This window comes from Pygocentrus nattereri, chromosome 2 (assembly GCF_015220715.1).
Source record: "Pygocentrus nattereri isolate fPygNat1 chromosome 2, fPygNat1.pri, whole genome shotgun sequence".
In the NCBI taxonomy this organism is placed as follows: Eukaryota; Metazoa; Chordata; class Actinopteri; order Characiformes; family Serrasalmidae; genus Pygocentrus; species Pygocentrus nattereri.
Genome location: NC_051212.1, coordinates 19,686,005 through 19,702,149, shown reverse-complemented (window position 1 = coordinate 19,702,149; position 16,145 = coordinate 19,686,005). Strand labels below are relative to the sequence as shown.

Here is a 16,145-nt window from a genome sequence, read left to right as displayed (position 1 = left end):
CAAGGTCAACCTGATGTGGGAAATCTAAACTAATATCTTCATAATTTTTCTTTATGTTTAATGGATTTTTGCCAGTGTTCTGTACAAACCTTCAATAAAAGTTAAATATAAATATCTAGCTAGACGTTTGGCTCATGATACTTGAAAGTTCTCTGGACACATCACACTCAAGACTAGAAGTTAGAAGTATGCTGCTGCATTGCCAAGTCAACTCTTAAGTCATTAAATTTGTGCTTCAGGGTTGGACTTGAGCCCACATCTCCGCATGAAAACACTCCAAAATGCCTCCCCCCATTAAACACACTATATGACTGCTCTTTCGGGAGAACTAATTCAAAAGCCTACCTGCAACCAGAGCTTTCACTCTGAGACTGAAAGAGCTGTCAGCCCCCATTTTTATGGCTTTTATTTGAGAGGTGCCCTCGAGTTGAAACCATGTCTGAATTACTTCTATCACATGGCACAGCAGCAGTGTCTGGGGAGCATTCTTAAAATGTACAGCTCCATGGGTGTTGAAAGCACATGAACTTCTCTTTTGACTTTTAATTTTTCATCAAAAAAGCATTAAGGCGTAAGAAAACCTCTTGGCTTTGAGTTTGTAAGCGTTTCCCCACATGGGACAAATGAAAGGTTGTGGTGATGTTGACTTTAAAAAAAGCGCTATAGAAAAAGTGCTAAAAACAAGTAACAAAAGAAAGTTGAGTTTTGAACTGAGCTCATGCTGCACCACGCAGCACTCGACTAAACAGAAAGCAAGGGTTACATAAAGCATATTACAGAGCCCCACGGGGGGCGGCGTGAGTCAGGGTGCTACACTTTCATCTTCTGTTTCTTTTATGATGCAGAATGGTGTATAAGTGTGAGTTCAGCTAAGGTTGATGGGTGCTGTCTTTGCTGTGGAAAACGGGTTTCTGCAGACTTACAAAAGGAGCTGTTTTCGTCCTTTGTGCCGTCCATGGTGCCATCTGGTAACATCTGGAGGTAGAATCCATGTCGGCAGTACAGACGTGTGACAATGCCTTTTAGTTGAGGCTCTGGAGGGAGGAAAAGATGAGAAAAAGGTAAAGGTCTATTAGCAAATACTTGTCATAGACTCACAGGCCTCCTACAAGGACTCTTTAAAAGGAATAGTTTGGTGAAAAATACCATTTGTATGCAATTTACACACACTTTAAAAAATCAACATAATTCAAGGTTCAAGATGGCAAGATGATCAAGTTACTTTGATACTAAAATGATTAGGATGCACTTTGAGATTCTTATTGAAAACTGATGAAGCTTCATGGCATTGTAAATCACACAATATTTATAGTCAAAGGCAAATGTTTGAACACTCCTGGGTAAATTACACCTTATTCTGACTTTCTAAGTGAAAATGAGTTAACAGATCTCTCTAGGGAACAAACTTAAATATGGCATTTTGCCATCTTGTAATTTTTTGTGCACAAAATCTAGTTATTTTCTGAGTTTGACATATTGGGAAAAGTAAAAATAAAAATAAAATATATAATATTACATAACATTTGCACAGGCCTCATCTGTTGTATGTTGTGGTTTTCCCCCCAAAAGGAGAGATGTGTTCTCTGTACAGGTGCATGTTATTAACTAAGAAAATCAACAAAGCATGTTAGTTGACCCAGGGCATCCAAACCTGTATGCACAGGTTGGCTTTTGGGTAACACAAACAATGAAACAGTAAAATAAAGAGTGTAAATAATATTACAAAGTCACTGTAATTGTTCAACTATTATTATTTGTGTTCATCAAACATAAAATGATATCTGCATAAAGACCACAATGATCAACCTGGTCTAGAATAACCTTATGATGTGGTATTATGGTATGACAATGATATTTTCATACTTAGAAATACATACATTGTATTTTTCAAACTTAGAAAGTTCTGACATAAAATCTGCAGCAGAAGTGCATCTGGTTAACATTCAAACACCTCAGCTCATGCCAAAGTCTGTGCACACCACCAGTGTATGGTACAGAAACCACATAAGCAGGAGTGTTTGAGATCACATAACAACTCGACATGGTTTGAAGCAGGTGTAATGATGCAGACATGCCGTCTGAACAATGCTAACTGTTGCTTATAAGGCTCCATTATGTGTTAGCTACATTAGCCTTGTTGCTCTAATGCACAACTAACGAAGCAGACTCCAGACACCAAACTTATCTTGGCTGATCAACTAAATTTGAGCTTGTTTGTGTAAATTAGATTTTTTTCTCTGAACTATTCCTTTAAAAAAGCTTTTCCTTCTCCTCCAGCCATGTTAATGTGTACATGTTAAAGGTGGACATCACAGGTTGCTGGGAGGTGAAAGACACAACCCAAACACATGCACATTTCTTGGAACATCAATACCTCATTCCTTGCCTTAAAAATGAGGCAGACATCAGACCTGTCAAAAAAACAAGAGTGCCACATTTACAAAAGCCAGCGGCGATGAGAAAAGCTGTTTAGGGAGAATGTGAGAGAGTTTGTTTTTCAGGTTGAAAGCGTGAGTTTGTCTTGCTTTGCTCTTGGCAATGTCAGTTGCTAGCAGCTCACAAATGCCGAAAAGTGGCCATCGCCCAGCTGTTCGGCAGACTTAATCATTAACTCTAGGCCTTCAGAGACAGACAGAGAGAGAGAAAGAGAGATGGATCCAAAGACCACTTGGAATAAAACTACATTAAAGCATTAATCGGACAGATCAAATATGCATGAGCTCTGGGGCTGTTTCCAGGTGTCTGCTAATACAGGCCTGCCTTTATGTTGCCAATAAAGTACGCGAGACAGAAGAAAATACACAGAAAACGATAGAAAGTGGCAAAGGCAGTGGAAAAAGTCCCCTACAGGAGCTATTCTCAGGGGGGTTTCATGGTTTTGGAAGCAGTCCTGCTGAGGAATGTGAATTTCACTCTGTGTGGAGAATTATGTAACACAGCTCCATTTTATTTTGCTGTGATGCAATGTTAAGTTAATGTTGGAAAAAGCACTGAAAACTTTCAGCAAACGAATTCTCTTAGGTAAGCTCAGTCTGTCTCACAGGGTTAGACATATGCGGATCCAACATCATTCATGCATGCAACATCAGTGTGCCGTCAATGTAGACAGCAGAATTACTGTTGAAATGCAACTGGATATATAAAAGGGTAAATAAACATACTTAAATAATTCAGTATGTGAACTAAATTACAATATTACAGGTTGAAAGTTTTGAAGCCACATAAATTGTAGACATAAACATGAATATTTTTTCAATACTGTCTCACAGGGTCTCTTCTCTGCAGCACATGGAGAGATGACACATGAACCATCTGCTTTTGTTATGGCTCACTCCAGCTCCAGCTTCACCCTGGCACTCACTCCTTAATGTGTATATATATACACACACACACACACACACACAAACACACACACACACTCACCAGCCACTTTATTAGGTACAGTTGCTTGTTAACACAAATTGCTAATCAGCCAATCACATGGCCGAAACTCAATGCATTTAAGCAATTAGAGGTGGTCAACACAACTTGCTGAAGTGCAGGCCGAGCATCAGAATGGGGAAGAAAAGTGATTTAAGGGACTTTGAACGTGGCATCGTTGTTGGTGCCAGATGGGCTGGTCTTAGTATTTCAGAAACTACTGATCTACTGGGATTTTCACGCACAACCATCTCTAGGGTTTACAGAGAACAGTCAGAAAAAGAGACAATATCCAGTGAGCGGCAGTTGTGTAGAAGAAAATGCCTTGTTGATGTGACAGGTCAGAGGAGAATGGGCAGACTGGTTTGAGATGATAGAAAGGCAACAGTAACTCAAATAACCAAACAAAATCTCTGAGGACCGTTTCCAACACCTGGTTGAAAGTATGGCACGAAGAATTAAGGCAGTTCTGAAGGCAGAAGGGGGTGCAACCTTTTACTAGCAAGGTGTACCTAATAAAGTGGCTGGTGAGTGTATATACTCCCAGTGTTCTGTTAATTACTTCTTTGAAACGTATTGAAAAACTGTATAGAATACAGATCTTTCAGTTTGACTGGGAAAACTTAGTATTAAAAATTGATGTTTGCAAAAAAATTAACAGTCAAAGATTTGTGCTCTGAATTTAGAAGAGAATATAAATCAGTGAGTGCACTTCCAGTGTAAACCATTCATACCCACGGTCTGCTACGTAAAGGTGGATGTTGTTCTAAAATGTAATGGAGACAGACAGCAGTACGAGCAGATCTACACAGTGCTAGTGAGGGTTAACAGGGGCAGGAGCAGCGGAGGAGCAGCGGAGGAGCATCTCCATTAGCTTTGCCTGTTTTCACACCAAAGTGATGGAGACCTGGAGCTGACAAGACTCTTCTGTCAAAATATCAGTGTGTTTTTGTCTGTGAGAGTTTATCCAGGCCGTCTCTGTCACTTACTCTCTTTTCTTTTCTTACTGCATCTTCCTTCCCAGGCCAGTCTGCCTTTATTCTCCTTTCTCTGATCGCTTCTTCCCCTGATGCTCATCAGTCTCTGTAGATAGGAAACCTTCTTGCTTTCTGAAGTGTCTATCTTTCGTTTGTCAATAAACATCAACTTTTTATGGATTGTTTTGATGGCTGAAACTGTGAACAGTTACTAAAGTTAGAAAGTTATGTAAGTCCAGAAGTCGTTTATATTATCACTTATATTATATTTCTATTTTTCATAAACTGCAAGGCATAGATCCTTTATAACTGAAGCAGTGTGCACCTATACACAGAAACAGTCTGACAGCATGTCCTCACTTTTAAACAGCAGTAGACAATGCAAACTAACATAACCATGTCAGATTTTACATGGAGATGAGTTTTACAATACAGAATGTCATGTGCAGTTTGTTATCAGCACCACTGATATTTTCACACTTAATGAAATTTATATGTGTAAAATAATAGCAGGTCTGTGTGAAGAGTTTAACCATAAAACGAAAATTATAAATGCATTTTTCTGGTTCTAAAATATGTGTCACGATTGGCCCCTCCCAGTCCAGTCCATGCGTTCATGTTGTTTTGGTTTACCCAGGAGTGTTTGTTTTGGTCCAGCCCCCTGATTGTTGATACCTGGTTTCTGCCTGTCCCTCGTTATTCCCTGTTGTATTTGAGCCCTGTGTTTGCACTGAGTCTTTGCTGGTCTTTGTTTGATCGTGCTGTTCCTTTGATGTGTTGTTTGTTGGTTGTATCTATTGTATTCTCGTGTTGGGTTCATTATTTGAGGTTTTGTGTCGTTTACCATGTCTGGCCCCTGTTCTATCCGTGTTGGCTCTACGACCCTGGACTGTCTCGACACTGATTTTGGATTTGCCCTTAATAAATCTTGCTTATTGCGTCCGCCTCCTCGCTCCCCGTTACAATATGAATAGCTGAACCAAATTCAAGGCTTGTGTAAAATGTTCAGTGGTGAACCATGACTATTAGAGACAGGCTGCCAGTTCAGACCATAAATGTCAAAACAGAAAAAAAAAACACCTCAGGTTTATAATAGAAACTAGTGCACATGTTTTGGCAGTTCTAAACTAAACATGGACATTTGAAACTGGCAAAAGACAGTACACTAGTTTTATATGATGCATGTATTTTACCTTGTATGTAGCAGTTTCACAGTAACTCTTTCAGTAAAGAGCCATGATACAGAGCTGCTGCTGCTGTTTTCCATTTCTTTCCTGCTATAGCTAGATATAAGAGCAGTCAGTGATAGTCAGTGATATAAGAGCTCCAGAAGTCCTAGAGTGATTTTTCTTATGAAGTTTGTCTCACCTATTGTAAATCAGGATATAATTCATTCCTCTGTTATTTATCAATTATGTGGGGGATTAATCTAATGTGTAAGGCCTTTAGTCCAGCTCCTGCAGGGCTGACCAAGAGGAGAGTTTTGCTGTATGTCTCAATTCTCAGTTTCCACTGGGCAGTTCAAGACTTTAACCAGTTTGTGGATAAACCGATGAAATAAGATTCTATTAAATAAAAAAGATTCTATTAAATAAAAACAATGAACTGAAACAAATGCAGTATCTCCAAAATAATAACTTTGCTGGAGAGGACAAAAAACACTCTTTACTTTCAAAATAAGTTAATAGAAAGAGATTTTATTTTAAGCAGTTTTGGAGCATTTCTATTGGTCCATTCATCATGAAATGAAATCAGAGCTCAAAAGATGCAGAAAAATAAAAACTGCATAAAAATGGAGATACTTTCTTTGTTTGACTGCAACAATATAGAGGCACAAATACAGTTACAGCCTGAAACACTGAAGATTCCCCTCTGAAAATACCCTATACACACATATGAGTAAACTGCAATAAACTGTATTGCTTATTTATTGAACAGTGTTGTATTTTGTAATACTGGATTGGGTCACTTGAGGCTGTGTTTTGATAATGTGTGTTTTTCTGTACGTGTGTCGGTGTGTTGAAGACACCAGTGAGCCAAGGGCCAGGCCCTCAAAAGAAGTCACATAGACATGGTGTCACGGTTGGCTCCTCCCACTACTCCATGTGCTTTTTCTGTTTACTTTTTGATTGTCCACGTGCATTTGTTTTTCAGTCTAGTCCAGCCCCTTATTTCATGACTCCGCCCCTGATTGTTTCCACCTGTCCCTCATCATCCCTGTTGTATTTAATCCCTGTGTTTGCCCCTTGTTTTTGCTGGTCTTTGTTGTTTGGGATGTTGTTTATTGTTTGATGTCTGAGGTTTGATGTTGTTTTTCTTCCGGCCCTGTTGTTTGTGTACCTGTTTATTTTCGTCATGTCTGTCCCTCCTGCTCTGCGTATTGGCCATTTGAACCTGGACTGTATCGAGCACGACCCTGGATTTGCCCTTAATAAAAGTCACTTATCTCCACATTTGCGTACGCCTCTTCACTTCCCGTTACACATGGTCACCCAGGAAAGCATCACCAGGTGATTTTTCACTGATTTTCAATTCAGGCTTCCCCTCCCTCTATCTTCCTTTTTTTCTCTGACTTCCTGTCTTATCACCCCTCTCTCTTTCTCTTTCACTCACTTTCACCTCATCCAAACCCCGGGTGGCTGAGTTATGCGAGTTTATATCGCTCAGAATAACGCCATACATCAACCAATCAGCAGGAGATACAGAGTCATTACTTTTCTCTGCTGATTGAGTGTGTGTGAGAGAGAGAGAGAGAGATGGAGGAAGGATGTGGAGACATAGAGAGATGACACAGTTATTTCATTAGAGGAGATTCACACTCTAAATAAATGTGGAGACGCTCCATATTTTTACATGAGCCGTCGATAAAACACTCAAGCGCAATGGTGCTTAACAAAAACCTGCCCTTCTGCAGGGGAAGCCAGCCATATGTCAATGGCTGAAAGAGTGGAGAAAGTGAGAAATGAAATGAGAGCAGGTGGAGGCACTGTGTCTTTACAGCTCTGCGGTCACCATCATTATCAGAGACACCATACCATGTTATAACTGCCATGCTGTTCACTCACATATTAGCTGGCAGTTGTTGAATTGGTTAGCAGCATGGAAGTTTTAGTCCACAGCATGAGCACTAAACCATCTAGAAATGTCCCTTTTCCAGTTTTGGCCCCAATCCTATCCGAATCTTTTAATGTAGAGTATCTGCTGATACATGAGTCTTATTTGGTACATACACAAAAAAAGCTTCAAAACAAGTTGGGACAGTATGTGAAATGCAACTGATTTGTAAATCATCTGTAAATCCACTTTGACTTCTATTTAAATAAAACAGTACAAACTTGTTTAATATTGTGCCTTAACAATTTAACTGAATTTTTTAAATATACATTCATTCAGAAATTGATGCTTGCAACACTTTCCAAAAAGGTTGAGACAGTTTAAGAATTGGAATTTCATAAAATGTTATAAAGACATCTTTAAAAGGTGACGCAATCACTTAATAAAAAAAATAAAAGGAGCTGCCATGAAAGGAAAAGTCCTTCATGAGTAAGTACGGGTCAAGACTTATATGTCTTGGATGCATCAGTGAATAACAGTTTAAGACACTCCTAAAAGAGCAATTGTAAGAATTTTAGCTATATGACTCTCTATGGTGTATAATATCATGAAAACCTTCAGAGAATGTGGAGAAATCACTGTGCATATAGGTCAAGACCAAAAACACATCTGAATACCGTCTGTCATGAATATCACCACATGGGTTTGGGAGTACTCTTAACAAACCATTGTCAGTGAACACCGTTCTTCTTTATGTTGAGACTGTACTATGCACAGTGGAAGTAAATTTCCAACAACATACAGAAACACCGCTGAACTCTCTGGGCTCAAGCTCAACTGAAATGCGCTGGCGAGTCAACCTTTCAAATTGTTTATAGACAATGTAGACATCATGTTCTCTGTTCTCTGGGTGAAAGATGAAAAGGATCATCTAGATTGTTACCACTGTAAACTTCAAAAGTCAGCATCTGTCATGGTATGGGGGTGTATTAGCATCAGGCCTGAATCATCCAATGATCATCAACTAGGCAGTCCCTACAGCTATTAGGACAAAATCTTCACAGCTGTCTTGAACCACAGTGAGCAGAACAGCAAAAAAAGAATTAATTTTAACCTTATGGCTGATCCTTTTCTTGATGATCTCCAAAACATTCCTAAATGTCTGCTTCATTTTCTCTTCCAATCACTGTTTGGCAACTGCTCCACTGTCCCTATTACCTTGGTCAAACTTTGCCTTTTTAATTATTTTAATGTTATGTTTACAATCCTATGAATGTACATTGACTTTGAAATTCCAGATCTACAAAACATGTGCCTGGGCCTTCTGTAAAAGCGAAACCAGATAATCTGATAAATTAGAGGATGTCAGAAAATGTCAGGCTGAGTTAAAGAAAAGTTGTATCATTTTCAGCAGTGATCAGTGACCTGTCTACTCTGGCTGTGGTAGTATGTTTTAGCTTAGGATGATTGACAGTTTTAGCTTTATTTAGGTTATAAACGGTCCTAAATAATGATAAAATTAATATCTTTGTACATAAAAGCAGCAGTCATCACAAGAGGACCCAAGGGGAAAAGTAAAAGAAATATATAGTATATGGACTTTTTAAAACATGCCTGGTTTGGCTCTGAACCCAGTCTTTCAGAGTGATCAGGACATCCCTGACTCCATTTCAAGCTAGCTACTATACAGGCTTGGATGCCATTGCCTTTTATTGGAATGCTACTGTGAGAACTGTGGAGGAATGTGTAGATTTCACAGAAGCCCTTTCTAAGCAAAGCATATGTGCAAATGACACCAAACCATCAATGAATGAACAATATGGACAGTTCCTCCAGCACAGAGACCACCAGAGTCCAACGTCAGTGCAATAACGCTGCTTGTATGTATAGCTTTTCAGGAGCAGAAGCGAGCAGGTGTTGTTTCATATTCATGAGAAGTGAGCAGCTAAACTGCATAAAATTACAGTGGGTGCTCCCGCTGCCCTAATCTGACTGTGACTAATGGAGAAAAGGGGGTGGGGAGCCTGTGCTGGAACAGCAATATTTAGTTGGACAATCAATCATCTTCCCAGGGAAAACCCTACCATCCCTCATCAGACAAAAGCTAGACACCTCTAAACAAACTCACTCCTGCTCCACAGGCCGAAGGCGTTGGTGCTTAGGAAAATCAATAACGCTGTATTATAGAAGAGCTGCTTCTAACAATGTTTATAAGTCACTTATTAATGTTTAATAAGAAAACAGTTCATCATGAGTTAAAGAAAGAAAAAAGAAGCACATAAGCAATAATAATCTTTCAAATCTAATACATAAGAAAACCAACAAGATGAAACAATGATGCAGATATGAACATGGCTGTTATTCTTTTCCTACAAAAAAAATGAACCAAGTTGTTTGACTTCCAAAGTGAAAATATGTCAATGTTTATTGCAACCTGGAACTTGTTGAGGTAAGTCCATATATGCTGACACTGCTCTATCTGTTTGAACGGAAATTATGTTTCTATGATTTTTCTTGCATGGAGAAGATGTTTCTTTCAGGTTAAAGAATGTGAAATGCAGGCATTACAATAGGTAACATTGTTTATTAGAGATTGCTTATATTATTCGTTTGGTACACCAGAATACGCAGACCTTTCATATGCCTTTGTTTTTTTAGGTAGCACTTTACATAAATATAAATTGTATATCATGTTGTTAATAAGTCATTGCATATTCATTAATGATGTATGGTGGGGTCCAAAAGCCTGAGATCACATTAGGAATCTGGTATTTCTGTTTATACATGAAACTAAACAATGTACAGTTTAAGAATTTAGAAACCTTTTAAAACAAATGAAAGGTGTAACTTTAAATGAGGTAAAATGAACAAGAAATGTTCAGAATTCTGAACTTTAGATTCAAGCAGATTTATGATATTGTTTCTGCCTTTTTGCTTTTAATGTTATCTTTTCTATTTTAAATGTATTGTTTTAATCATGTTTAATCATCTTCTGAATTTCTATTCTCCTACATCTTTTATCTTTGGCTTTAAATTACTTTAGTTTTTTATGAATTTCTTTGTAAAGCATTTTGTATGACTGCAGTGTATGAATGAAATGTGCTATATAAATAAACTTTTTTTTTTTCTTTTTGGAGTTTTTTTTTTCTTTCCATCATAGCTTGTGTTAATACAGCACAGAGACAACATCAGATATGTTAAAAAAATGTGTAAAAAACTATATTAAGTTTGAAAGCACTGTTTGAAACTACATTAAGTTTGAATGCAAAATCAATTGGATCACACTGTATTGATTAACCACTTAATAAAAATTTGTTATTAGTGACTAATTAAGTGCATAGCTTTAACAGAGTACACTGTTAACTATCAGTTTAGTTTCTTTTAAGCGCAGTGAAGAAAAAATATAACCTAAAATTAATTAACAGACAATTAATGAAGTAAACACGTGAGTACTAGTAGGTATTCTAGTAGGTAATAATAGGTCTTCTTTCTTTACATAAGCACATCATTGTAACGGGGAGCGAGGAGGCGGATACATATGCGGAGATAAGTGAGATTTATTAAGGGCAAATCCAAAATCAGGGTCGAGACAGTCCAAAGTCAAATGGCCTATACGGAGAGGTTGCAGAACAGACATGACGAACAGTGCATCCAAACACAGTACAAAGACTAAACACTTCCAACAGACCAATCACACAGGCTTACACAGTACGTCCAACACAAGCATCAAACAGTACAAATCAAACCAAGACCAGCACTAGACTAATGAAAACACAGGGCTTAAATACAAGATTGCTAACGAGGGTTCACAAGACACAGGTGGAAACACAGGTGAGAATAATCAGGGGAGGAGTCATCAAAACAAGGGGCCGGACTAGGAAACCAAAACAAATGCACATGGAAGATCAAAACACAACACGAACACATGGACAAGACTGGGAGGGGCCAATCGTGACAATCATACACACACCACTTCATTATTAGTGTAATAAGCAATAGTTTGTATAAAGTTAATGAAGAAATAGCCTTCAGTTAATGCCATACTCAGTTACACACTGCTAAGCACTTAATCAGATACTAAGTAATAAATATTGCTTAATGAACAGTTAACTTGTCAATAATAGGTAATCAATGATTTGTCATGCATTTATTATACATAATTAATAATTAATGTGTAACCTTTGAAGGAAAATGTTATAATTTATTCTAATAAAGATGACTTTTATATAAAAACATGCATCCACACACACACACACACACGTACATGTAAATAAGTGCCTGCACAGACAGCTCTGTGGTGCCAGAGTGGTAGTTCAAGATTAATTGAAGTCAGATTAATTAGCGTTTTTTTTCTCTCTGTAAAGCTTAATGATTTGTGGTTACACGAACAACCAAATAATTAAAGTCAGCAGACAGAAGCGGAGAAAGAATGCCTGATGAGAAAAAGGAAGATGGAGAAATAAGAGAGAGAAACAGTGAGAGAGAGAGAGAGAGAGAGAGAGAGACAGAGAGAGAGAGAAAGAGAGAAAGAGAGAGAAAGTTAAAAAAGCCAATGCTGAGGTTTCCAGTGTTCACCTTTTACAGCTGTTAATTACATTAACGATCTGCCCAACAAAGGCCCACAATCTGCCTTCCACACAACCTGATAACCACCCCAAGTGTGTGAGGATGCTCAATAGACCTGCTTTCATTATTATGTAAATCTTATTAAAGATTATTATTTTAAAAATATTATTAAAACAGACAAAGCTAAGGTTGATCTCTCTCTCTCTGTCTCTCTGTCTCTGAGATCTCTCTCTCTCTCTCTACACCTGTTACACCTGTGTGTTTGATCATGTGACGTACTCAGTTTAGTTTATAAGCCTGGGCTTTAGTATTAGTTCAGTGCGAGGTACTGTTTCATTTGCAAACTACTGAGTGTTCTGTCTGTTATCTTGATTCTGGGTATGACCCGTATTCTCCGTTTATTTGACTCTGCTTTTGATTTGCCCTTTGGATTGTTTGCTCTGCATCTCTGTTCTTTGTGTTTTGACCTTTTGCCTGTATTTGACAACGATTTTGGATTCCAACTTTAACATTAAAGCCTTCTTGCATTTCTTTATCTGTGCGCGTCTGGATTCTGTGAGATTGTTATACACACACACACACACACACACACACACACACACACACACACACACACACACACACACACACACTGTTAAAATATGATGCATATTTTGATGCATATATTGTTAAAATATGATGCTAACTCTCAACATAAGCTTTACTGCACTCTAAACCACCTCAGAACTACCAAACATTTAAACTTGCATGAAAATCCTGAGGAGTGTGTTTTTGAAAATTATTTTCTTTTAAAATTGTCTAATGATTTTACGGCCAGATTCATTTTTTTATACAACATAGGGACAGTACTATACCTACTTTCTTTTCCAACACTTATATTTGAACTGATAACTGATAACAAAACTGATATTGAAAGCCTAAGTAAAAGACAGTACTAAACTTGAAATTTCTTCTGTACAAAGTTTTAAAATGAGCTATTTTTGATTGAAGCACCAATTAAGATAAGCATATAAGAGCAGCCTTTCGTATTCATATTACTCAAACGCTATCATCACACAATGTGTGAGCTCTTTTAGAATACATTTTCTTACTGCATTAGATCAGATTAATTCCTTTTTTAACCCTCTGATATCTGATCTAGCATTTTCTGCCGATACTGACACACCTTCTCTAACATAAGTCAATTTAAAAACCAAACAGATATAGTTTTACAAGACTGTATGAATGTATGTGTGTTGCCATGTGGTGTGACAGAGATTAATGGAGTGTGTGAATGTGGACATGAACTGAGGTGTGTGTTTGGCACTAGAACCCCAAAGCGTCACTGGATCCTCTGAATTATGACGCTGTTCAGCAGTCATGATGCAAATAATGCTACAGACGATACAAGCAAGCTAATGTTCCTGAGCACTGAATGAAAGTGTCTACTAATAAACTTCAACCTTATTATATAACAACACCAGCTGCTCACACTGTAACCTACTACTGAAAAAGCCTCTTAAATACCACATTGGACAAAGCTTGATGTTTTGTGTTGAGTATTTTGATGAGGATCCCAGTCATCCCATGTCAGTTCAGTACACAGCAATATTGCTTTTATCAGTATTTTCCACTCTCTAACGACATCATCATTTGAGTATTTAGCAAACATTCAGCAGAAAAATATATATATATGGCAAAATGTATTGGCTTTGGAACATTGTTGTTTACCAAAGGATGCCATAGTAGTGATTTCTAAAAAAGCCATTTATTTTTTCCAAAGAGAAAATAAGCTTAAACCCAGAGCTCCTAATACAGACATGATGCCAACTATACAATGCTGACCCGACTTTAGAAGTCTATGGTCACCACTGTTGCTGTGCTGAGTCCATGTGTGCTTGTGTGTTTGTCTGTATGAGTGTGCAGTTTTGAGCAAAGATGGAAAGAAACTCCACTCAAGCAAAGTACCTGGAAAGAAAACACACTTAAGCAAAGAAGCGGCTTTCAGCAGAAGAACACTCACAACAAAGCAGTGAGGTAGAAAAAAGTGTTTGAAAAAAGTGCTAGTTAAGAAGAAAGAGTGAAAGTGTATCCGTCTACAGTGTTCTACTCCAGTCTGGTCTTGCTGTTACACCGTTGCAAGCTGTCTGAGATTTCTCTATTGTTCAGAGTCGCGTGGACTAAGAGAGAGAAATATATATATATATAAGGGAGAGAGAGAGAGAGAGAGAGAGAGAGAGAGAGAGAGACAGAGATAGAGAGATGGAGGGAGAGAGAGAGAGAGAATATAAACAACAAGAAAACAGTAAGTGCCTTAGAAGCAAAAGAGAGAGAGAGAAAATGAAAAAGACAGACATAGAAAGAGAACGAGAAAAAAAAGATAGGGAGAGAGAGAAACAATGAAAAAGAAAGAGACAAAGAGTAAGACAGAGAGAGGGTGGCAGAGAGAAAGAGAGACAGATTGAGAAAGAGAGTTGGGGTATGGGGGGTGAACGTGTCTCTTTGTCTACTTTCTTTCTTTCCTCACTCACCTCCCTCTTCCCTCTCTCCTCCTCATCACCCTGGCCCCCAAAATGTGCTGAGTAAGTTCTGTCATTCTCTCTTTGTCTCTCTCTCTCTCTCTCTCTCTCTCCCTCTCTTCCTCTTCATCTCTCTACCCTCCTCACACTCATTCTCCATCGTTCTTTTGCTTTATCTCACAGCAGAGTCACGGCAGTGGGACATGGACACAATGCTAATCAGCCTCTCTCTCTCTCTCTCTCTCTCTCTCTCTGATGTCAGGAGCTATAATGGCAAACAAACAGCAGTGGGCGCGTCTCTCTTCTCTCCTTCACTTTCATTCCCTTGCACGCTCACTCAAGAGCAGAAATACTTCATAAGCACGGCTAATCTGCATGCAGAGCTCTGTTGCAGATGCAAACACAAACAAGCTGACACATTTATGACTTTTTCAGGCGTCACTGTCTCTTACCTTAATTACTGTAAAGAGTGTTAAACTGCTGCTTTGTCATTTCGAACTGTGCATATGCACACATTTCTTCACATGTGGAAAAGTGGTCTGCACATTTCCACATACACATAACTAACTGCCTCAGTTAGTGAGTGACTGTTCATGTACAAACTCAGACTTAGACCTGAAACCAGGTGTGAACGAGAGTGTATGAAGTTATATGTGTGTGTGTGTGTGTGTGTGTGTGTGTGTGTGTGTGTGTGTGTGTGTGTGTGTGTTGGTGTGTGTATAATGCTGAGTGGGACATGCAGAGCTTGCAGCTGGAGATGTCAGAACTCCACATCGTCATCACACTGTACCAGCAAAACCACAGCGACAGGGCACACACACAAGCGTCCACCCACACTACTGCCAACTGAGAGCCAACCAGCCACTCAGATATGTGCCCTCTCTTTCTTTTTACTGTGTCATCCATCCTTTTTCTCTTCATCCAGTCTTTGTTCCTCTTGGCCACATAGAGTCCCTTCTGTATAAGAGTCTTAGAGCACCTGATGAAGATGAATAAAGCCATTTGTCTGGCTAGTAAGTGGTTATTTGCTCAGAAAACACTAACATTACAACAGATGCAAATATATAATAATCGACTGTAATTTCTCTCAGTGTGTTAACCATTTCCAACCCCCCTCAAGGCAGTCCAATATTTGTAGTTACCATCCAATACTCACTTCATCTAATCAATACTTCATTAAGGGGTGATTGTTTTTTTTTACTAACGATTAATACTTTGTGAAATCTCCTTTTGGAGTCTTCTAAAATGTTCGATGAGATTGGGGAAGCAAGGCGACCACTCCTCTGTACATCTCTGCAGATCCTTAGGGGTACTTTTTCCTCTCTTCAGCTTACCCAGGTTTATTACAAACTAAGACCTATTATTCAGTAACCACAGGGACTTCAACTAGCTGAGCTGTTCTTATGTTATAGAAATGTGTAATATAACTGTGAGCCCACTGGTGAGCCCTGGCCATTTAAGGGGTTAACGTGGTTAAGGTCAGGGGATTGAGATGGCATTGGCAAAAGCTTGCCTCTATGGTCATTGCACTATTTTTGTGGGGATTTCAGTACGTCTTGCTGAGAAGATACAACCACAACCTAGTTATAACGTTTTGGTAGAGGCAGCCAGATTTTCATTTAAATTCTCC

The 16,145-nt window shown here is 38.5% G+C and overlaps 1 protein-coding gene across 1 annotated transcript in view; it reads right to left on the bottom strand.

Moving 5' to 3' along the window:
- The window catches only part of fgf11a (fibroblast growth factor 11a), a 95,379-nt gene that overhangs the window by 49,555 nt on the left and 29,679 nt on the right, over positions 1-16,145 (bottom strand). The window contains exon 3 of the mRNA XM_017710298.2: positions 924-1,034. Within this exon, the coding sequence (XP_017565787.1) occupies positions 924-1,034 (111 nt within the window). The remainder of the gene's footprint in view (positions 1-923; positions 1,035-16,145) is intronic.